Source organism: Pimephales promelas, chromosome 11 (assembly GCF_988280905.1).
Source record: "Pimephales promelas chromosome 11, fPimPro1.hap1.1, whole genome shotgun sequence".
NCBI lineage: Eukaryota > Metazoa > Chordata > Actinopteri > Cypriniformes > Leuciscidae > Pimephales > Pimephales promelas.
This window is the reverse complement of record NC_142779.1, coordinates 21,053,948-21,077,597: the sequence shown is the minus strand read 5'-3', so window position 1 is coordinate 21,077,597 and position 23,650 is coordinate 21,053,948. Positions and strand designations below refer to the sequence as shown.

At 38.8% G+C, this 23,650-nt stretch overlaps 1 protein-coding gene across 6 annotated transcripts in view; it reads left to right on the top strand.

Annotated features, from left to right (window-relative positions):
- Positions 1 to 4,180: 4,180 nt before the first annotated feature.
- actn1 (actinin, alpha 1) overlaps positions 4,181 to 23,650 on the top strand; it is a 49,103-nt gene continuing 29,633 nt past the window's right edge. For all 6 annotated transcript variants that reach the window (XM_039656153.2, XM_039656151.2, XM_039656152.2 and 3 more), the window contains exon 1: positions 4,181 to 4,592. In XM_039656153.2, the coding sequence (XP_039512087.1) occupies positions 4,464 to 4,592 (129 nt within the window). In that variant the 5' untranslated portion in view covers positions 4,181 to 4,463. The remainder of the gene's footprint in view (positions 4,593 to 23,650) is intronic.

The following is a 23,650-nucleotide window of genomic DNA, read 5'->3' as shown; positions in this document are numbered from 1 at the left end:
TTAACATTACAGTATTGAACATTGTCTGATTGAGGTCACGGATGTTCTCCCAGGATGTCCTGATTTAGAACATGGTCCACAATGGCCCTTTTCTACAGTTTTGCCTCTGTACCCACCCACATGCATCCTTACTCTTCTTTTTCTTAGCTGTTGACCTTGTTTGTTTCCTGATTGTTCTTCATTGTCAGAATTTGTAATACTGAGATGTGCTCTGTCTATACATGCACCTCTGAGCTATTTTAGAGAACTGGTTGATCATTGGTTGATTTAGTCCTTTACATTTTCCTTCATTAGTGGAAAAAAAAGTCTAATAAATATGCTTGACTGCTTATGACACCTAGTTCAACCATTCTGCATTTAATCAATAATGCATAGATGTATGAAGTGAAGTGAAAATCAGTTTCTGTGAGAGGGCTGTTGCGATAATGATGTTTTTGCTCAGCTGTAAGCGTCTGATCGTGTTTAGTTTTCGTGTCTCTATCCTGTAACCTTGTTCTTCTCGTTCTGTCTGAATCGGCTGTAACAACAGGAAACTTATGATGTGTACGCCTTCTTAATGTCCTTGTGCACATGAGGAGGTTGGTTATTCTTATACTTTTAAATCAAATAGGCCACTCAGAAAACTAAGATAAAATTTCACAGGCTTGCCTTCATCGGCCAGCATCTTATCAGGAACATGACAACAGCTCTAGATACTGTTGAGTTTCACACTCAAAGGGGGCAGGGGGTGGTAGTGCCAGCTTGTGCCGGATTATAGCCGGAACGCTTTCAAACTGTCCCAAAGATCATCCATATAAAACATGCTCTACCTGCAATGCTTTATATGTTTCACATGGGGAAACTGTGAGAAAAAGTTGTGTTTTTGTGCAAAAATAGCCTATTTCAAAATGTAGAAAATAGAAAGTTTGACTATCTGATGGGTTTGAGAGAGTGTTTGTGTGATCCATGTTTATGTGCATATAAATTAGACCTTCTGTTGTGAAATATCTTCAAATGTTTGTCTGGTGGACCAAAAACGCTTATGAGGGGGGCCATCCATTACAATTTTGTCCCAGGTCCTTTGAATCCAAACAGTGATCCAGTGTAGTGGAGTTTGTCTTAGTAATTTAACAGCTGTCTTGCCTCTCTCTGGTTGTGAAAAGTTTGTTAGTAAAATGATTTAAATGGCATGTGGCTCCAGTTTTGTTGATGTTGGTGTTGATAATATAAAATGTTATGTATATTTAGATAGCATATGAATCATTTTAATAATTTCTAAGTACATAAAAAAATATCTGAATGTGGATCTTGGCACAAATGCAAAAGGTCCAGTGTAAACATTTCTCTGACTAAACCCAAAGCCAATCTTGATGATGTTTATAAAAAGTGCAAATGACTGCAATAAGACTTTATTTTTTAAGGTGGCATTTAATGGTAAACGAGGCATCCAGATCCTTTTGTCACTTTTGTTTTCATATGAAACAGAATTGGCTATCTCGGATCTCCTTGAAACAGCTTCAAGAGAAAGTGTTTCCTGTTTACATTATCATAGGTCAAAAGTTCCCCAAGTTTAGAGATCTATATTGTGCAAACTGAACCCAAAGCTAGAATGATGCTGCTGTTTAAAATCGTCTGAAATGGACAGACTACAGAATAACTCTCCGGTCATCGTTTTCCTGAGCGAATTTTTCATACGCCGAACAAAAATAAGTACTCAACGTGTGAGGGAAATATAATGATGACGAGCACATAAATAAGTTTGTCATAAGTTGAACAAATTTTTGATTTATTTTGGCGATAAAGTGTTTTACTGCTTTGATTAAGCAGCAGCGTTGAGAATAAGATCTCACTGTCTGTGCGCTTGACCTGTGACGTCACTTTCCCAAACATTTGCCGCTTGGAAGTTTGTCCATATATGGAAGAGCGATCCAGACTACTGTGAGTGCATAGTGCGCGGGTGTGCTTCTGACCTAGTCATACTTTTAGGGATAACATTGCTGAAGAATGTTTCTAGAATTTTGCTAAATCAGATAAAACTTTCTTTTAATTCCTCAAATAGAGAATCAGACAGACAGACAGACAGACAGACAGACAGACAGACAGATAGATAGATAGATAGATAGATAGATAGATAGATAGATAGATAGATAGATAGATAGATAGATAGATAGATAGATAGATAGATAGATAGATAGATAGATAGATAGATAGATAGATAGATAGATAGATAGATAGATAGATAGATAGATAGATAGATAGATAGATAGATATCTCCAATATAGATATATACAGATAGATTAGATAGACACTAGGCTATATGTGTGGGTCAGGCTTCTGTCCTGGTTCATCCTCTGCAGAGAGGGACTTCTGTTCACCAGGTGGGGGCTTTACCCTACATGGCAGAGGCATTCCTTCCCAAACATTGGCCTTCTTCGGAATGTTGAGAGGATGGAGGGAGGAGGAGGACTTTGATCTGATGCCATGCACTGGGGGTGTTAGCGGTGTAAATTTTTGTAGCTCTGACCAATTTGAAATGAGAACAGTATTTATTGCAATACGTATAACAGCAGCCTACAATACAGTAGTAAGTATGAAACAAAAATACAGAGAATAAAAATAGAAGTCAAATCACAGCTCAAGCTTCATTGACACTGGATGGCTGATAATATATTACAAACATAATAATTAATAATAAATATAAAAATATTTATTTTTATTTTATGTTTAATAAAAACATAACACAAAAAGCATAACAGCAGCAATATTTAAATACAACATTATAGGAGATATAAATGCAAATTATAATGTGACTGTAATTAATTTCTATAAAAGAGTGAGCATGTGAAGGGTCTATAATATTTATCAAAAGCAAATCAAATTGTTTGTATAGATTATAAAAGGGCACCATAGATTTACGAAAGGAAACAATGGGCAGTACAGTAAGATGTTCCAGGCAGTGCATGAACTGCTGACCCTTGTTTGGCCAATGCAGGGCATCAAATACTCATAAGGCCAACATCTGTTTGCATCAGAGCACGCAATCAGACAAGCCCTGAATAAACAGAACTAATCATTTCGATCCTGTTCCAAAAATAACCGCAAGGGTTTAAGGGAGGAAGTCTCATCATCTTAAACTTTACAGCTTTTCTTCCCCACAGTAAGATGTAATGAATATGAGGAATATCCTTTGCCAGTCTAGGCATACTTCTTTGTGTCTGACCCATGGGTCTAACAACTTACACTATAAAATGATAATGTAAAATGTTGCTGTCTTAATTGTTTAAGTAACTTGGATGTTTAAGTCATTTCAACTTAAATTAAAATAAACTGACTTAATAAATTAGATGAATCTTGTATAATTTATATTTAAAATGTTGAAAATTGTGAGAGTTAAAAATCAATGTAAAAACTTTTTATCATATATATTTTTTTTTTTACAGTAATACTGCCTTGATCAGAAGCAGTGGTAGCATCCATTTTCAGACTTTTATCTACAATCGATTCCCATAAATTATAATGTTGTGAAAGTTTCATTCTTTTGGGAAAATTAAGATGGTGTTTTGGAACGTGGTTATCATTGGTCATCATCATTATTCGTCCTTATCTGGTTAACCAAGATAATACCCTAAAAAAATTACCATTATAAACTGATAGAACAAATTGGTATGGTCTGGAAGTCCAAGATGGCCTATCTGATTCAATAATGGCCATTTTGAACCAGCTAGCCTAGAAACCAGTTAGCCTACCATCTTTCACAACACTGACAAGCTCAAAATTGATTTTCTGGTATGGATAGCCAACTAATAATTAGACAATACAAATGTGAGTTGTCTAAATATGTAATATCCCCAACACTTTCCATGAGCACTGTTACCTGAGACAAACAGGGTGTGGTCACCTGGAGGGCATAGAGGAAACATTAAATGATTTTTAAGAAATTGAATACAATTATTTATTATACTTTAAATAAACAAACACAAACATAAATTCATCGTGCAATTGATTCCAGTGGCACAAACCTTCCAAAAACCTTTTCTAATACCTACGCCGATGCAGACAACCTACACCAAATCTATTAACGGACAGCGATATTAACCAATCACCACCAAGCCTTTCAAGTGGGCGGGCTTTAATGTTTTGCGCAATAGCCAATCAGACGCCATGCGTCTCTTTTTATTTTTTTCCGTTACTGTGAAGTTTTTGCTGCCGATTCTCGTGCTGGGGGTTCTGCCTACTCGCCACTCTGGATAGCGGCCGTGAAAAAACGGACAGAACGAGAAAGACAAGGAGGCACGGACTTTGGGGAGAGTGAACGGTGCAGGGAAAACGAGGCAGCTACGTTAGTTTCGTGCCCATCGTTTAAAGTGCGCACAGGAGTGTTTACTGCAGCGCTCTGTGGGAGAGAGGGAGAGAAAGAGAGAGAGAGAGATAGAGAGGGAGAGAGAGACCGGAGGACCGGAAAAAGACGGGAACAGCAGTTCAGAATGGATCACCACCACCAACACGATCATCATCATCAATATGATGGAGGAGAGAACGACTATATGCCCCAGGAAGATGACTGGGATCGGGATATGCTGCTTGACCCCGCCTGGGAGAAACAGCAGCGAAAGGTACGCGCTATAATCTCTCCACACCACCGGTTTAAGATGCAATGGGACTTTCTGCAGACCAGCAGAAAAAATACCATGCAGAAATGCGGAGATTTAAGGGCCCCGTCCGGAATCCGAGTCATTGAGTTGTGGACTGCTCTGCTGGTGAAATAGGCTTTGCATTGCGACTCATGCATGAATTTGTTTATGTTGTGTCTCTCATATTTGTTTGTCTCAAACCAAGCGAGTATAGAGCATCAAAAGCGTATGGTACTCTGTAGTCTTCATTATAAGAAACTTAAGGAACATCTGTTGCGGGATTGCGCATGTTCCTATTTATCATTCTGTCTGTCCATTCATTTGAGCGTTCTGACGGCCCACCCCCAGTCAACCGATCCGGCCGGACCCTGATCACCGGACACCGTGCGCCCACCTATTCTCTTCACCGCGCGCAACAGATGTCCGCGACAGACAGCAGCCTTTGCTCGTGGATGCGGCTCATATGATCTGCTCTGCGCGCGCAGAGAGCACGAACTCGCTTCATTTACGGGGTTTAAACGTGTGACCAATGTAGAGATGAGAGTCATCGTGGTTCCGATTCTCATTTACAATTTCAGTTCTCAAACGATTCTAGTGTTTTTGAGGAAGTATCTTATAAAAACATTCAATTCTTATAGCATTTACTTTCTTCGGCAGTCTGTTGCCAAATGATGAAGATTGTCATCATTCCTAAATGAAGATTAAATTAAAAAAATTAAAATTTAAAAAACTGTCTAGACCGTTTCCACCGTTTTTAAATTTTATTTTTCTATATATTCCATATTATATATAAGATTGTATAATATGACATTTAACTATACGCTGTCATATGGACAATTAACGTTAGTCAGTAACTGCATTGAATAAGTCTCACAAGTACAGCATAATACAGTCAGCAAGTACAGCAAGTCTTTTTGATTCACTTACATGATTTGTTCATAGGAGTTTTTTGTTCGAGAATCGAACTTCGCCGTGTGTTTTAGATTCACTTAAGGAACCGATTCATTAGAGTCGTTCGTTCGGGTTTTAACGTTATACGGATTTATTTGTAGGATCCGTAGCGGTGATGAACAGTAACGTTAGTTGCTAGCAGACACTCAAGAGTATTTTTATACAGGTTTCAGGGCTCATCGGCAAAAGAACAGATCCGAAAGTTATGAAAATGGTTTAGTTCCGGTATGTTTAACGGTCCTGCTGATTAAGAACCGGTTCTCGGTAGCCAATTCCAGGCCCATGGCAACTTAACGCATTCCGGTAGACCATTAGTTGGGCGAGGGGGTGTTTATAAAAAATGTCTCGGATGTGATTTTCTGCACAGAAGTCTAAAAACTATTTGAAATATGAGTGAAACATTTGTCGCTCCCACACTACGTTCTTCCCCTTTGGAAAACGGGGAGGAAAAAAGAACGAGTGCTGGAATCTGCTGCGGTTTGGGCTGGGCTTGTCAGGGAGCGAGTCTGCCCAAAAATGGTAATAACAGACCCCGTACACGGCTGCTGGAAAACTTTCCCGGGTTACTTTTTTTCCTTCCTCGAAAGCTTGTAGACTCCTGAATGATGTCATCAGCTACCGGCGGGAAAGACTCACGCTCAGGTATGCGGGCAGAGTCCTTCACTTCAGCTCCTACAACCATAAACCCATGACAAAAAACATGTGTCAACAGTTTACACCAGCCCTGACATGCTAAATCTACTTAACAGTGTGTTAAGAGATAACTTAAAATACGTTTTTCATCAGTAGCCTAGAGCAGGATCATCATAATAGATTTTTTTGCAGTTGCTACATTAACCAGTATATGTCGGTGGTGTGTATGTGTGTGTGGTGGGTCAGATGGAATTGAGAGACACGACTAGAAAAAGCCCTGAAGTGTTTTTCTCTGTCGTGAAATAAGCAGAGCATCATTTCCGACACTCATTAATCACACACACATACACACTCACAGTCTGCTCCATTCTGCCCATTAAACTCCCTCTGTGACTTTAATGATCTGTGTATGTGTGCGTCAGATAAATTGGTCATTGTTCTGCTTTCTGACAGGGCTGAAAGGTCAGTAGAGAAGTGGAGTAAAGTATGTTCTGCAAACACACACACACACACACACACACACACACACACACACACTGCAGGTGTAGAGGGCAGCTCTCGTAGTCGTAAAAGACATGTGGAATAAGTCTGGAGTGGATTTGCGTTGAGAAAGTGAATGCATGTGAGAAAACATCTGATTGGCTGCAGTTTATGTTTATGGGTTAAAGTATTTCAGCAAGTTCAGACTTAACCAATAGAATCAGAAACACATTTTCCTGTCTAATAACATCTGTGCAGGTCTGTAAGAGTTTTTCTGCAACTTGAGGGGAAGAAAAGCCCTCGGGCCAGACAGGTGAGGTGGGGTGATTCAGTTTAAAACAGCAGCGAGACCTTATGAACTCTCTCCTTTTTGCCTGGCCCCATCTGTGAGGTCAGACTTTCATTGTTTTGTTCATGTGTCCCATTCTGTCGCTTTTTAAGCCAACGGAGAAGTCTTCAGTTGCCACAGTTCATTTTGTATTGGCACAAGAGAGTTCTGTCAGGTTTCAGTGAATGTTCTGTTTACATTTACACTACTGTTCAAAAGTTTGGGGTCAGTTGCTCACGTCCCATGCAAACGCTCCACTCATGACATGTACCGATCATGCTCAGAAGAAAAGTCTGATAATAATAATAAAAGTCTGATAAGAAATGCTCTGATAATAATAGTGTTGTTGGACTACACATTATTCAATCTTCAAATGGTCATCGTTTCCTGTTTACACTTCTGGGCTTCAGGGTCTATATGACCCCAACAATTGATTAAGTAATTTGTACAAAAAAAATATACATTTTTAATCATACAAATAATATATAATTTTTTTGTTTACTTCTCATCTATTCATTAATGCTGTGTTTTTTGGAGATATAAAGTACTTTTGTATCCATGTACCACACAATTCCTCAACTACACCATTCTTGCATATGAAATATTATTTTTTACATTGCATTTATGCTCTAGTGCTAGGCCTTCATTTCTGTTTAAAAAAATTCAGATTTATGCTGGATTTTTTTTTTTTTGACACATGAAGAAAATATATTTAGTTTTTTTTTTTTCTTTCACATTTCCCATTCATTTCAATGTGGGATCATATTGACCCCAAAGACCAGAAGTGTAAACATTTTTTTTTACATACCTTCAGAACAACCGAATCAAGCCCAGTTTTGTGTGTGTGTATAGATAGATAATTTATAAAAAATGTCACAAAATCTTATTCCACTGAGATGAAGGGAACCTTCAATGGGGAACCCCATTACCCGATTGAGGGCTACATAATTAGAACTAAATAAAGAATAATATATTGATATTTCGACACTAAAAATCTTAGATATATAATATACAATAATTTTGTATATTTTCTGTCCAATTTTAGTGTTACTTTCAATAAAAGTGTGGTTATTTAATTTCATTGGCTTTTATTATTCTTTTAAATTCAGTATCATTAAAATAATTTAATTGTATTCAAAAGACTAATATTTATACAATTATACAAAAAAATATCATTTGAAATAAGAAATACATTATTTTAAAAAAAAAATTTAGTTTGGGTTTTTGGCCAAGTGTGTTCCATAATTTTCTGTTTCGGACCATGTTTCATTTCGGTGCATCCCTAAATTGTGTCCATGTTCAACAGGCATTTGCCAAAACACTGTATTTTGGTAAAGGTTGAGACTCACAAAACCAGGTGTCTATTTTTTTTTTGTATCATCATTATTTTCATTCGTTCAAATAATTTCTTGTTAAGTACATAAGGGATACAAATTTCTAGAGACTTACAACCACCCAGAACACCCTAGCAAGCAACCACTCAGCAGCTCCCTAGCAACAAGCCACTACATCATATTGCTAGCGAGTTTCCTTTAGAAAATGTGAAAATCCGAATTTTGTTCTGAAATGGCTAAATTTGTCTTTCAGTGCCGTGCAGTGTGTGTGGATTGAAGTAGTGGGTTATTTTGAAGTGTTTCCTTACTGCAGTAGTTCAGTCTGCCTTGGGCAGGTTTTATATGATTCTGTTTGCAGGTCTTGACTGCTCTGATAAGAAAGATGTAGATCTTCAGAAACAGGAAAAGTTTCAGCTCTAGTGGATCTGAATCAGTCACATATCATTGGGTTCTGAGATCTATATCTGACCATCTGCACTGTGTATTTTCTTGGTGTGTGTCTTTAGGGTGGTAAAGGGTTAATGTAGGCGGGACAAGCCTCTTCTGGCTTTTTCAGTTTAAAGAATTAAAGTAGGTCTGCTTGTAGCAATCCATCCTCTGTTTTTCTCTGTCTCACTCGTTCTCTTTCTCTCCACCTCTATTAGAGGGGGTAAGTTGAGTCTCCAAAGGGGATACAGAGGCTTTTTTTAAAAGCTGCTCTGAGGTGAGTTCCCTGAAATCTGTTGCAGATCTAAGAAGAGTTTTATTTCTCTCTGGAAATACTGAGATACACGAATAACTACGTTTAACACTTTGTTTATACAGATTTTTACAGAAAATCTGCAGCATTCCATGAAACATGGTAAAATGCGAGGACTGCATTATTATTGGTAGCTGAAAGCATAATAAAATTAGCCTGTTTATCTAATAAACCAACACGTGAGCAGCAGGGTATGTGTCAAACTTTGTGAATGGCAGCTGCTTCAATTACGTGGAGTTCTGCGGGCACAGATGCCATGTAGGCCTGCATATAACATGTGATGTCCTTTCCTTAGGCGTCATCATTGCATGCATGATTTTGTCCTTCCCACTTAATGAAAGCTGGCATTTTCAATTCTTGAGCAGAAGCTTTCATTTAGCCAGTCTGTTGTACTGAGTGATAATACTGCGTTAGAAATTATTTTTTAATGCTCTACATTTCAATGTGGTTATCAGTGGTAGAAAGCAATGGCGGCAGTATCACAGGCTCTCTAAGGCTATAATCATGTCTTGAAGATTGTGGGGGACGAAACCAGTTTTGGGGGGATGATGGGGAATGTGCCAATATCTGATTATTGGTGTGGACTTTTCCTTGTCAGTGTTTACTGGTTACCCAACACATCTCTCCGAAGCAGACTCCAATTTATTGCTTTTCTACAGCTTACTACATTTACATTTAGTTATTTAGCACAGGGGTTCTCAACTCCAGTCCTCGCGACCCACTGCTCTGCATATTGTCAGCCCATTCTCACTCCCAAGGCGTCACCTAACTGACGCCTTGGGAAGCATTTGGACATGCTTCACTATCTGACGCTTTAGGCGCCCTTTAGCGTCAGTTAGATGACGCCCTAGGATCGCGTGTACCCTACCCCCACCCCACACCTAAACCTAACCGCGTCCTCTAACAGACGCTTTCCTTTAGCGTCAGTTAGATGACGCTGTAGGATCGCGTCATGTAAGTGACGCTAAAGGGCGCCTAAAACGTCAAATATTGAAGCATGGTCAAAGGTGACGCCTTGGGGTGAGAATGCGTTGATAATATTGTGCATGTCTCCCTTACTTAACACACCTGATTCAGATCCTCAGCTCGTTAAGATATGCTGCGTCCCAATTCGCTTACTTATACTACGCCCTAAAAGTCTGTACTCTTTTTGTGAGGAAAAAGTACATACTTTTGAGTGTGTAGCAAAAGAGTTGGCAAGCTTTGGGACACACTGTACTATCACGTCATCTTTAACGGACAGCTCTGTCGCGTGCTGCGTGCATCCTGTCACCGTAAGCTGCCCTGTCAATCATCTTGTCACAGTTAAAATCCTCCATTCTATCTAATTTTATTTCCTACCGTTTTGGAGAGCACGTTCATCTGCCAGTTGTGGGTCTTTCATGCTCTCCTCATGTGTTTGCAATTTGAATATAATGATGCATTTAAAACGTAATGGCTAAACATGTCTTTACAAAAGTTCACAATGCTGCTGCAAATGCAATATAATGTGGACAACATTGAAAATTCATTTTCGTCAGGTTAGATACTAATAATTAATCACTCAAAGCTCTTTATCTAAACCTCTCTACACAACCGCGGGCACTCGCGCGTCCAACGCGCAATGGTTTGTGGGCAATATCAGCCGTTAGAGTGTGCATCGATCTACACTTCGGATTCTGACCGGAAAAAGTAGACCATCCGGGTATCTGTGAAACACTTATTTCAACATACTACGATTTGGGACGTACTAATTCTATTTTCGAATACTATTTAGGACGGATAGTATGCGAATTGGGACGCAGGCATAGACTCTACGGCTATCCTAACGAGCTGAGGATCTGAATCAGGTGTGTTAAATAAGGGAGACATACACAATATGCGGAGCAGTGGGTCGCGAGGACTGGAGTTGAGAACCCCTGATTTAGCAGACACGTTTTATCCAAAGCGACTTAAATCTGAGGACTAAACCAAACAAGTCATCATGAAGAGGCAACAACAACACAAAAAGTGCTCAAAATACAAAGTTCAAACATTGCTCAGAGTGGCATAACCCAGGCAAGTGAGGATTTATATTTTTTTTGTTAAGTGCTCACGGTAGAGACGAGTTTTCAGTTGTCTTTTGAAAGCTGTCAGGAATTCTGCATTCTGGATGAAGGTGGCAGATCATTCCATTAGAGAGTGATTTTGAGACTCTCTGGTACTAAGAGCTGTCGCTCATTGACTGATCGTAGGCTTCTGGTAGGGATGTAGACTTGTGGTAATGAGTGGAAGTAGGAGGGAGCTGAGCCGGTGGTTGATCTGTAAGCAAGAGTCAACACCTTGAACTTGATGCGAGCAGTGAGTGGACAGAGGAGTGACATGGGCCCTTTTGGGCTCGTTGAAGACTAGACGAGCTGCAGCATTCTGGATCATTTGTAGAGGTTTAGTTCCACATGATGGAAGTCCAGCCAGAAGAGCATTGCAGTAATCAAGCCTAGAAATAACCAGGGCCTGGACGAGAAGCTGTGTCGCCTGCTCAGTTAGGAAAGGCCTGATCTTCCTGATGTTGTGCATTGCAAACCTGCATGATCGAGCTTACTACGGTACTATCTGTTCTAGTAAAACAATGCGAACAAATGTGTTCAGTTGTGTTTTAATAAAAGATTAGGGTCAGATTGAAAAAAAGTCCCAGAACAGAAAGTGTATAGCTTGATTCAAATCAGTAAGATTATGTACTTTATTCATGCATAGCCTAATTACATTACATTAGATAATTAGGGTTGGGAATCGTGAGAAATTTTCCGGTTCCGGTTCCGATTCCGGTTCCGCCAAACGATTCCGGTTCCGGTTCCGGTTCCCATTCAATTAAAAATATTAGTAAGAGAAAAATCCACAATCCTTTTTGTGTTTATTTCTTATAGTAATTGACAAATTAGTTTAACAGACTGGTAATGTAAACAAACTCAAAATATTATTAAGCAATCTTTGCAAATAAAAAAAAAAAAAAAAAAAAAAAAAAAATATATATATATATATATATATATATATATATATAAAGGAAATTAAAAAATTCTGCAGTCTCTATAATAATTTAGACCTCTCCTTTATTGTATCTCCAACAGTGAAGAATACCCTCTCAGAAGGAGTAGAATATGCTTTAACACACATATGTGTGTAGAACAGATTATTTTTTAAAACGGTTTGAATGATTGATTTATAAAGACTTTACTTATTTCATTACTGGATAAATCGGCGCTCTAGCAGTTAATAAACAGAACTGCATGCGTCTTGCGGAAGAACATTGTTGCCGGAGCTACTTCTCTCTGTTTATGTCCATGACGAGTCACGCAGGCATTGGGCTACTCCGCAGCAGCTGCGATCCGCCGGCCAGTCTAAACAAGAAGTCCGAGTATTAACGCTTATTACAGGCTTTACGTAGTGATTCAAGACAAAAGCACGGTTTGAAAAAAAAACATTATGATGTACTCGCTCATTGTATATATTTTGTAAATTCTGAACACAAAAAATATACGGACTGCATCTGTTTTGACCACTACCGTCAATGTTTACTCAAACTATAATCTCACTAATTCTGTAACGGAAATCATTTGAATATGTGAAACAAATAAATATTGAGACTGTGTGATTGTAAAGCAGTTTCATATCGACAACTGCTCTCTCTCAGCGCAAACAGATTTGAATGTAGGCTAGAGAGTGACTCTCGGCGGTCGGCGCGCGCAGCGTGCGTGTGTCTGTGTGACAAATGCAGCGCGTGTGAGAGCAAATCGCAACTTCAGTGGTGAAGTTTTTGTCATTTAGGAATAAGACGGCGTCTTCTACTCCCAGCACTTCGCCCACATGATGATATCGCATCGGCATCAGAACCGTTTTCGGAACCGAAACTTAGGAATTTTGCACGGTTCCGGTATTTTTTCAAAAACACAACCGGTTCTGGAAAAGAACCGGTTCTCGGTTCCCAACCCTATAGATAATCCATCACTATTTCATGACATCATAACTAGCATGCCTGTGGACAAACACAAACACACACACAAAACTGTCCCAACCAAAAAGACATGTGCAATGACGTCCATGACACCGTTTCTGCCATTTCCGGTCCTGGAGTTTTATGTGAGGACGTGATGAGGTACTTTAAAGGGTTAGTTCACCCAAAAATGATGTCATTGATGACTCTCCCTCATGTCGTTCCAAGCCTGTAGGACATCCGTTCATCTTCGGAACACAGTTTAAGATAATTCAGATTTAGTCCGAGAGATTTCTGTCCCTCCATTGAAAATGTATGTTTTGTATACTGTCCTTGTCCAGAATGAAAATAAAGACATCAACAGAGTTGTCCATGTGACACCAGTGGGTTAGTTAGAATGTTATGAAGCACCGAAAATATATTTTTGGTCCAAAAACAACAAAAACTACGACTTTATTAAACATTTTATTGTCTTCCGGTTCTGTCCGCAGTGACGCTGCTGACTTGTTCTCTGGTAACCAGCAACAAGATAACACGTCAGCAGCATATTACGTCATCAGCGTCACCAGAGACTATTTATATAGAGACATGCCACTACCTCAATCCTTAATACAACTATATGGGGAAAACCCGTAACACCAAAGATGCCGGTTATATGCACATGTCCTGTCCCTCCCGCTGGAAAGCCAATCGTCTGCTTTTTAACAGTCAAGCCGGGAAACATTTAAAGGTACAATATGCAGGATTTTTTCAGTAAAATATCCAAAAACCACTAGGCCATTGAATGTTATATATTTTGTTTAGTTGATTACTTACAATATCCCAAATGTTTCCAACTATTTGTATATCGTGAGAAAATTGCGATTTTTAACCAAGGAAACGGGGTGTGTGAGCAGGGGTGAGGAGTCGCCAGTCAATGACGTCATAACCGCGTTACCCCCGGTTTCCGCCAGGTTTGACCTCACACTGCAATAGTAACCATGGCGACAGACGTGGACAACTGGGTGGGTTATGCCCGTTATGCGTGCTCAACAGCGTGAGCGTCCCTAACAGGGCTTTGTTCAAACATTATGGACCATGGTGGTGCGAAGTGCTCTTTTTTTTTTTTTAAGTGCGTCCGCGCCGTATCGAGATAAAAATATCTCAACTCTTTAGAATGCCAGAATCAATGCAGAATTATTTTTTTTTGTAAAATGCAGCCAGACAAAAGATTTAGATTTCTTGGACATTTTGTCGACTAAAGCCAAAACAAGTAGCATTCTAACAAAATGAATACAGCAAAACTACCTATATTGCTCCTTAGCGAGCACGAAGCAGCAGCGTTCCCGAGTGTGTGTTGCTTTAAACTGTGGCGCTGTTTTAAAATAGCCTAAATTAAAGCATTTAATGTTGGGGGATAAACATAGGCTAATTATATTTAGAATACGGTAATATGTAACTGCTTATAAAGGAATAAATATCAACGAGTAAATCATTTAAAATTTCTGGTCAACCAATAAGAATGTCAGTCGACAAAGACAGCATCGACTGATTAGTCGACTAAACGATTAAAGTTGACAGCCCTCGTATTTTCAATGCTTAAAACATTCTAACTAACCCGGCACTGATGTCACATGGACTACTTTGATGTCTTTATTTCCTTTCTGGACAAGGACAGTATACCGTATGGAGGGACAGAAAACTCTCGGACTAAATCTAAAATATCTTAAACTGTGTTCTGAAGGTGAACGGAGGTCTTGCGGGCTTGGAACGACATGAGGGTGAGTCATTAATGACATAATTTTCCCTTTAATCCCTCGCTGTGCTCTTTCAGCCAATGAAAGAACAGCTTGAATAGGTCTATAGAATAGTGTAGAGTGCTGCCACCTCATTTACTGCGACTGTGTGTGTGTGTGTCTGCTCGAGCCAGATCAAGATGCTGTGGGGATGCAGTTTATTAATGTGTGTGAGCGTATTCTTAAAAAGTTTATTTTATTGACTGTGTTTGGTCCTCCAGCGGCTCTGCAGTTTGAAAAGTCAAATATGTCAATTCAGACTTTTTATCTTGGTGAAAGTCAAGTTCTTCATGCAAATTATCACATGCCGTGCCTAAACTGATGATGCGCTCAAAACAAGGACTTTCTTCATGGGGACTATCTGACAGTTACCAAGAACCAGGCCTTATTGTTCCTCGTGTATAACCTGTGTAGATAATGAAACATTGCCCAGAGCTGTAACAAGCCGCAATGAAGAGATCTGCACATAAACTTTGGAACTTTAATTAACGTAAAAGCAGTGATCCGAGCGAGTCAGCGTTTAGCTCTAAGTGAAGCCTCTGGCTGTGTTGATAGGATTATTAATGAGCCATTAAACTGTGTCTGGAAACATGAAAATAAGAGACAGGCTCACCTTAGGAGGGTGTAGTGTGTGTGTGTGTGTGTGTGTGTGTGGGGGGGGGGGGGGGGTGGCTAATGTGGAATGCGTGTGGAAGCGAGACAGTGGGCCGCATGTCTCTGGGGCTGATCAGCACTTCCTGTCTGGAGAAGAAAGCCAGCAGACACCAACAAACAGCCCACTAATAGACAGATAGGGTGAGGGAGAAACAGATTTAAACTAAAGTAGTTTACATTTGCCCATGGGGTTGTGACGGTACCAAAAGTTCAGTTGTCCGTACCAATAGCATTAAAAGTTTGCGTTTTTTTTTTCTGTACCATTTTCGTTACAAGAGCAAAAACTGTTGAATTAAATAAATAAAAATTATTCAATATTTCTCCCGTCTGTTGGTAATCACTGACTACGTTTAGATGTGCACCAATAATGCGCTTATTTCTAATAATCAGAGTAACGTCTTAAGATATTTACATATTTACATAACACAAGCAAAACTCTTCACTCCAGTTTATGCAATTTTCATTAATCTGATTATTCGCTAATAAGTGTGGTTATACCATATTCAAGGTAGGCATTCAAATATGCATGTTGTGCCGAAATTTGACTACCTGCCAAATTATTACCCCCTCATTTACCCCTTTTCCACCAACAAGAACCAGGTGCTGGTTCAGAGCTAGAGCTAGTCGTATGCTCTCCAAACACTCCATCAGCTCCGATCAGTGAATCTCAAACAAGCCTTCCATCAACAATGGTGGTCGTTGCGTTACTATTTATGCCCATGGCTTCGCAAACCTACATCGGTATCCAAACACGGCAAATCCAAACTCGCCATAACTTGCATTAACGGAGATTACAATCGAGCTGCTATTAGCATGATTAGCTGCTATTTAAAAAAGGCGGTCACAAGTTTCTGTTCGTCTTGTTGGTCATGATAACCCCACCCCCAGTTGCTGACTTAAGCGGTTCTTACTTCTAGAAAAGCAGTGATTTGGCGCTACTTAAGAACCACTTTTCCTGGTTCGGAGCTGGTGCTTTGGAGCTCGAAAAACAAAGAACCGATTTAAAACTAGGCTCTGGCTCCAAACCAGCACCAGCTCTGCCTTTGTGGAAAAGGGGAAATTGAAGTCGCTACCTGATTGACTAATCCTAACCCCACCTCTAATCCTAACCCCTCCCACACAACTAATCCTAAACCCCCCAACACTAGGGGGGTAATAATTTGGCGGGGGTCAGAATTCGTCCCAACATCGGGTTTGCCTCTGTATTATGGTTAAAATTGGCGTATGCCACAGTTTATGAGCATGATTATGAGCTTCATCGCATTATTTTGAAGGAAGTATTGCATTTAAATTAGGTTAAGTTTAATCGCAATATTGCCAAAATCCCATTATAATCGCATAATTAAACATATGTATTAAACGCACTGACTGCGAATCATCGCAGTTTCCAATTCAATCTCACATTTAAATACGGTTGTCACAGAAACTTTGCGGTGTAGAGCTAGTGCAGGGGTCTTCAATGTTTTTCAGGGCAAGGACCTCTCAGGCAAGAGGGACATGTAGCAGCAGATTCAAAATGATTCAGCAAAAGATTCAGCACCCCTGATTCAAAATGTGTCAAACAGTGCTACATAATGCATATAGCCTTCGATATTAATTGAAACTAACCATATTATGATTAAAAATATGTTATATTATGTTCAGACAGTAGATCAGAACTATGCACATTATTGTTGTTGCTCATGCATCTCTGTCTGTATATTACTTTTTATTGTTAAAATTTAAATTTATGCATCATAATAAACATGTTGTGATAAGATTCACGGATAAATGTTGTAAATATTTTCATGGATTTGCAGTCATATATTTTTTGTTTTATTATTTAACAATTAAACATTTACTTTAACTTTAGTAAAATGCTTTTATTTTTATTATTTTTTTTAGTACTGACCGGTACCAGTAGTACCAGCACAGTTGACAACCTTATTTATGCAGGTGTGACACCGTCTGAGAGGAGTTAAAGACTAGGCTAATATTCAGGGTTAGGGGTTTATTAAAATGATTCCCCTATCAAACACCACTAATGATAAAGATAAATGGAGAAACAGGCATTTCATCTGTTGAGTGGGGATGATGTCATTGTCTGTGTGTGTGCGGTCAGCATTTTGTAACAGCTGTTACACCTTTAACACGTGCACTCCTGAGTAGGCAGAGCTAATGCGAGTGTGAGAAGCTTCATTCCTGTTGTTTTTCTCCTGTTCTGACACTGAGAATGAAATGAATGAATGTCAATGGGTTAGGGATGTACTGATTTTAAAGTTCCAGCTGAGACTGAAAAGATGGTCATATTTCTAGGTTATCTGACACAACATGTCATGGACATAAAAATGATTATTAAATATTATATTAGACTATCATTTAAATTTTAAGTTTAAATAATTAAACCTCAATATTATTAAATAATAATAGTACAATTTCTATTCTATTTTGTCTGAATAAATAAAAACTAAAAAAAAACCCATAAAGACCTTTTTTTTGCTACAAGTTAATTTAGACAGGAATATAATGTTCGGTATGAAAAGTGGATGTTCAGATTAAGATCTGTTAAAGATAGCATTCAACTGTCAGTGTTAATAAATTATTAGTGTTTTTAAAAATGAACTTTTTGTGTGGGTGCAAAGGTAATGTAGATGTAATTTGGGGGTTTGAAAGAAATTAAAAGATGTCTTCGAAAAGCACAGTTAGCTCTGAGAAAAGATCTAGTATCATTTGTTTGCAGATGCCTCTTGGTTTTTGCTCTGATATGTAGAGATTTTGAGTGCCCATAGGAGCCACCATATGCCATGCATGTGAGAAATTTTGAAGGTGGATCTATTAAAAAAAACGTTTTCTCTCTATAGCAATAAATAAACAGGTGGATTTGCTTGGCTTATGGGGGAGTTTGTTTGTGTGTACAGTATGTGTGTCTCAGGGCTACTAATTGTTTGTTGGTTTTCTGGCATTTGTAGTTGCTATGGCAACCCCATGACGATGAACTGAGTTGTGCTGTATTTCACACCAGAGCGAGGAAGAGAGAGAGCAGGAAAAGAAAGAAAGAGAAGGAGTGAGTAGAGGAGTTAAAAAAGAGCTAAAATGAAGAAATATGTGTAGTCTAGGTGTGAGGAAATCTAGCAGTATTCCTGCTGAGTGAGCAGAGACCTGCTTCCTGTCTGACTGTATTTACATGTACACATTTGCATGGCCATGCATATCTTTATACATGTGTGTGTTTGAATGCGTCTTTTGTTTTGTTCAGCAAGGATGCATTAAACTGATTAAAAGTGACAGTAAAGGCAATTATAATGTTGCAAAAGATTTTCAAATAAATACTGTTCTTTGAACCTTCTATTCATCAAATAATCCTGAAAACTGGTGATGTTTACAAGTAATAATAAATGTCTCTTAGGTTGAGCAGCAAATCAGCATTAGAATGATTTCTGATGGATCATGTCACACTGAAGATAAGTAATGATGCTGAAAATGTAGCTGTGACATTACAGGAATAAATAATACACTTTTTTAAAGCAGCATTATGTGACTTTTGAAATTTTGCTCTCAGGCTCCCCCTACAGTTTGGAAACAGTATTTTTTTCTACTACTGTCATAAAATCTGTCATGGTTACACTAGGGAATACATGCGTCCATTTTTTTTACAAACGATATTCCCGAACTCTGCAGAAGGAAGAGTTCTCACATGTTGGGCAGACTCCAGTGTTGCGTGTGAAATGTCTTCATCCCCGGTACATTGGCATATATTTCAGCATGTCATATGAATATAGTTTCATGGGCTTTATTTTTTTAAAACGTCAAAAGATTGCGTAGCTCACATTTACAAGCCATCTTCTTTATAGTAACGTTAGCCTATTGGCTATTGTTTTACATAATGGATATGCTAATTCAATTCAATGTTTGTATGGTAGATGATAGGGGTGGGGGGAAAATCGATTCTTAGCTGCATCGCGATGCGGACGTGGACGATTCTGAATCGATTCGCAAATGTCAAAAATCGATTTTCAAAAAAAAAAGTTTTTTAAAAACATATATATATATATATATATATATATATATATATATATATATATTTATTTATAATAAAGTAATATTGACGGAACGTGAAAGACGGAACTCTGAAGCGTGGAAGTGGAGTGGCCGGACCACGCCACAGACGAGCACAGGACACAGCCAAATCCAAACACCCTCCTCGTTAAAAGCTGACGTGTGGAAATGTTTTGGCTTCTGAAGTTGAGTGGGGAAAGGAGCTGGACAAGCGCCACACTAGTTGTAAGCTTTGATGAATAAAACTAAAATATTTCGGAAACACAACAAATATGAGAAGCCTTATGACACGTTTCCACCCAGAGGAGGAAAAACACTCGGCTGTACCGGTCATTGTTATATATATAAGTATGCTGCTAGTTCAGGCACACATTTATTTTCCTGTTGGTTCTTTGCAATTTTAATAAAATATATTGTACATTCATTCTTTATGGGTCATTACTTTGTACTTTTAAAGCAAAGCATTTATAGTCACACACACACACACACCTACACAAAAAGATTCAGATAATTGATTTAGCATTGAATCGCAAGCCCTCTGAATCGTAATCGAATCGTGAGGTGCCTAGAGATTCCAACCCCTAGTAGATAATAGCCATGTCGTCAATATTATAATATCAAGCTACCATAGAAGAATATGCAAATTTGAAAAATCAATTTGCATTATAGCCTGAGGTAAGACACTTTCACCAGAAAATGAATAACTCATTATCTTGATATTTTTAATATCTTGAGCTGGCGCGAGCTGCCAGCCACAACGCTACGGGGATGCTTGAAAGTCTTAAGCGCCCTCAAAAGAAAGCAATGCAGTCTACATTGGATGCGGCAAGATGACTACACAACACATTACCAACAGTAAGCTGATCGCCCGTGTGCTCTGTTTCTGACCCACTTCACATTTGGTTTTACTTGCTGCTTCAGCCATGACAACATACAGAGGGGAAAAAAACACTCGTGCTCTAGCGTCAGAATTTGAGGACGTGGGGGAAGTGATGTATGCCGTAAAGCAGTCGAATTTTGTAGTTCTTTTGTGCTCGGGTTCCTCCTACCCGCTCCCCGAAGATACAGAGTGCCAGTAAAAGCGATACAGACACTAATCAGGCTTTGGCAGACCTGTCATTCAACCTATTGTAAGTTGATGTACCATCTCCAGGGTTTGTGAAAAATATTATAAAGGTTGAAAAAGCTACATAGTGCTGCTTTAAATGTATTAAGAAAAGAAAACCGTATTTTTGACAGCTTGGAGGACAGATGTCAATCATGACATTACACCCCGTTTTTATAGCATCAAATAACTAATTAAAACCAAACGTATTGGGAAAACAACCATTTGCCTGATGAACTACCTAAAATGACAGAAATGAAAGTGTAATTGGATTTTTTTTTGTTTGATTGACATCCCATTCGTTTACATGGAGAAGGCGGGGTTAAAAACCTATAATGCAGTCAGCCACCAGGGGGTGATCGAAATATTTTTGCTGCACTTTTCAGGGCGTGTATCGTGCGACACACTTTGCTAAGCACCCCCCGAGCACCCCCCCTAAGAAAACCAGTCAGCCTATTTACACTGGACTTCCTTAACTTAACTGTCACCGTCCCACAGGTGGGACGTTTGCCACTATATTTTTAAAACAATAATATCTTAGTAAATACCTTAAATAATATTGACAAACTATATATCATTTGAAAGCTTACAATCTCTAGTTTCCATATTTGGTGACTGATTTTCAAAATATATTACAGAGGAGCCATAATTTATCAATATAAAACAAGAATATTTTGATACTCATAAGGCGTGTTCAGACCTTTATTTTAAAATAGCAGTAAACATGAAAAATCATGAAAAAATGGTAGATACCTCAGTTTGTTTTCATGCCAAAAGTTCAAAAGATAGAATCCATTCAATTATTTTGGAAAAAAAAGGTCTGAAAAGTTTGAAATATCAAGAAAAAAATAATAAATTCACCATTTGTGACGTGTCAGCTAGCTATGACTTACATGCGTGTTCTTTGTATGTGTTTCTTAGAGGTTCAATTCATATCAAAATCTGCCAAACTTCCCATGCTACTTCTGAATAGGATCTCTACTTCAGAAATTGTATGAAAATTGTGAAAATAATGGTTCATATCACTGAAAACACGAATGGAAATGCAGGCGCCCTTATATGGGCAGTAATGGAGTCTGATTGTGCCCTAGTGAAAAAGTTTGGTACTGCGCTCAAACAAAATCTTACTGAAAGCTCATTTTTTGAGGTATCAACCTAAAATTTGAAACACAACTTGTTCAGATTTTTGGCTTTGATCTTTCTGCCATTTTAGAGTAGCCCAGGTTTTGAAAATATATATTTTATGTAAAATATGAATAATTAATATTTTTACATTGTACATTTCCATAAACTCAAACTTCTATAACTTTTTTTCTGTTTCACTTTCTTAATTTATTTCACTTCTACAAAAATCTGCCAAATGTCTTCTTTAAAACAAGACCAATCATATGTCTATATTCCAAAGCATTTTTGAATTACAACCATTTAAGTTCGAAATGTGCATTTTCATGTCTATTCAAAAAAGGGGGGGTGACAGTTAACAGGTTAAAAAACTTCGCTTACTAAGCCCGCCGGCTAGTTGATTTTGAAACGGTGTTGTTTTGCTACAGTGTGTGCACTTTCACTTATGTTGCATTAATTACAGAAACCTACGGTAGCTCATCCTATATTCATTGATTTTATAAGTTGTATTATTAATACGTTTGTTAGTTATTCATAGTTTTATTTTTTTCTTCCACATTTTGATTTGTATTACAGTTGCTGCAATATTGTAGCGGCAGTCGTAGCTCGTGTGTGTGTGCTCACTGCTCACCCTTGGGATCAGCTGTATCCCATCATGTAGCAGTCCTGTCTAGCAGTCCAGATCTTGCATTTTCTCCTCACCTCTTAAAGTTGGAACAGTCTCCTGCTTTTACGTGCATAAACTGAAGGGTCTCTGGTTCTGTTAAGTGGCATATCAATCGTATTAGTGTGTGAGTGTGTTTAGCTTCTGTTCTGCTCCACAGCTGTTTCTCATCAGCTCACTAACATACCGAAGAATCCTGAAGCCACAGATACTCAGCGCTGCCATGACAACCCCTGTAGAACGCTCGCCCTCCTTTACTCTCGCTCTCTTGCTGTCACAATCGAGCATGGTTGTAAAAGATTACAGAATTTCCAAAAATATTTAAGTGCATGTATAGCACAGGTGTGTGTGAAAAAAAAAAACTGGATTAATGACTTTCTTGTGCTTTTTCGGGCTTTGTGTAGCACCTGCCACTCTGCAAATTCGTCTGTAGGGTCCCAACATTACAAAAAGTTTATTTTCAACTATGCCACTGATCCTATTAAGATCCAGTCTGATCTTAACAGGCCGCCACGCTACGGTTTCATAGAATTCTTGAAAAACTCAAAGAGTCTGTTGGTTTATTTCTATAGTTTGCATAGTAATTACGTTCCTGCGTATGTTGTGTGAATGTCGGTTGGTGTTTGGGCAGATATTGTGTTTTGCAGTTGGTGGTATGCCATACGGACCCGTTGCCACTGAAACTGCTTTAACGACGACAGTGGGGCTCGACAGTCAAATGGCTTGGCGCGTATGGTTGGGTTGCGTGAGATTGTGAGATTGTGGTTAGGTCACATGTGAACTCTGAGGAAGGAGCAACCTCAGCAGCAGGAGGGATGTAAAGGTTAGTAAGCTGGGTTGAGTTGAGTGGGGGACGGAGGGGGGTGACTCTGGGACGTCACCTAACCCTAACCTCTTGAGGTGTCGTGGGCTAGTCGACGAAACACTGAGGACGAAAGGTGCCCACTTGAAGACCCTAGAGAAGTCCCCTACTTGGCTCAATCCGGATGGTTGACGGTTGTCCACACTGTAGCACTGTAGTTCCCACTGTAGTCGTGTGTCAAGTATACAGCAGCGGTTAACGCCGGACAGAAGGAGAGACACATCACCATATGGAAAGAAGCGTAAATGGATTGAGACGCATAGGTTACTGTAAAGCTATGTCTTAGTTTGAGTTTTAACATCAACTCTCGTGTAATGGAAATCTTGCACCTCTTGAACCCTTTTCTTATTTCATGTGTGAAGGGGATGTTTACATAATGTTCCATTTAAACTTTGACAATTAAAAACAATAT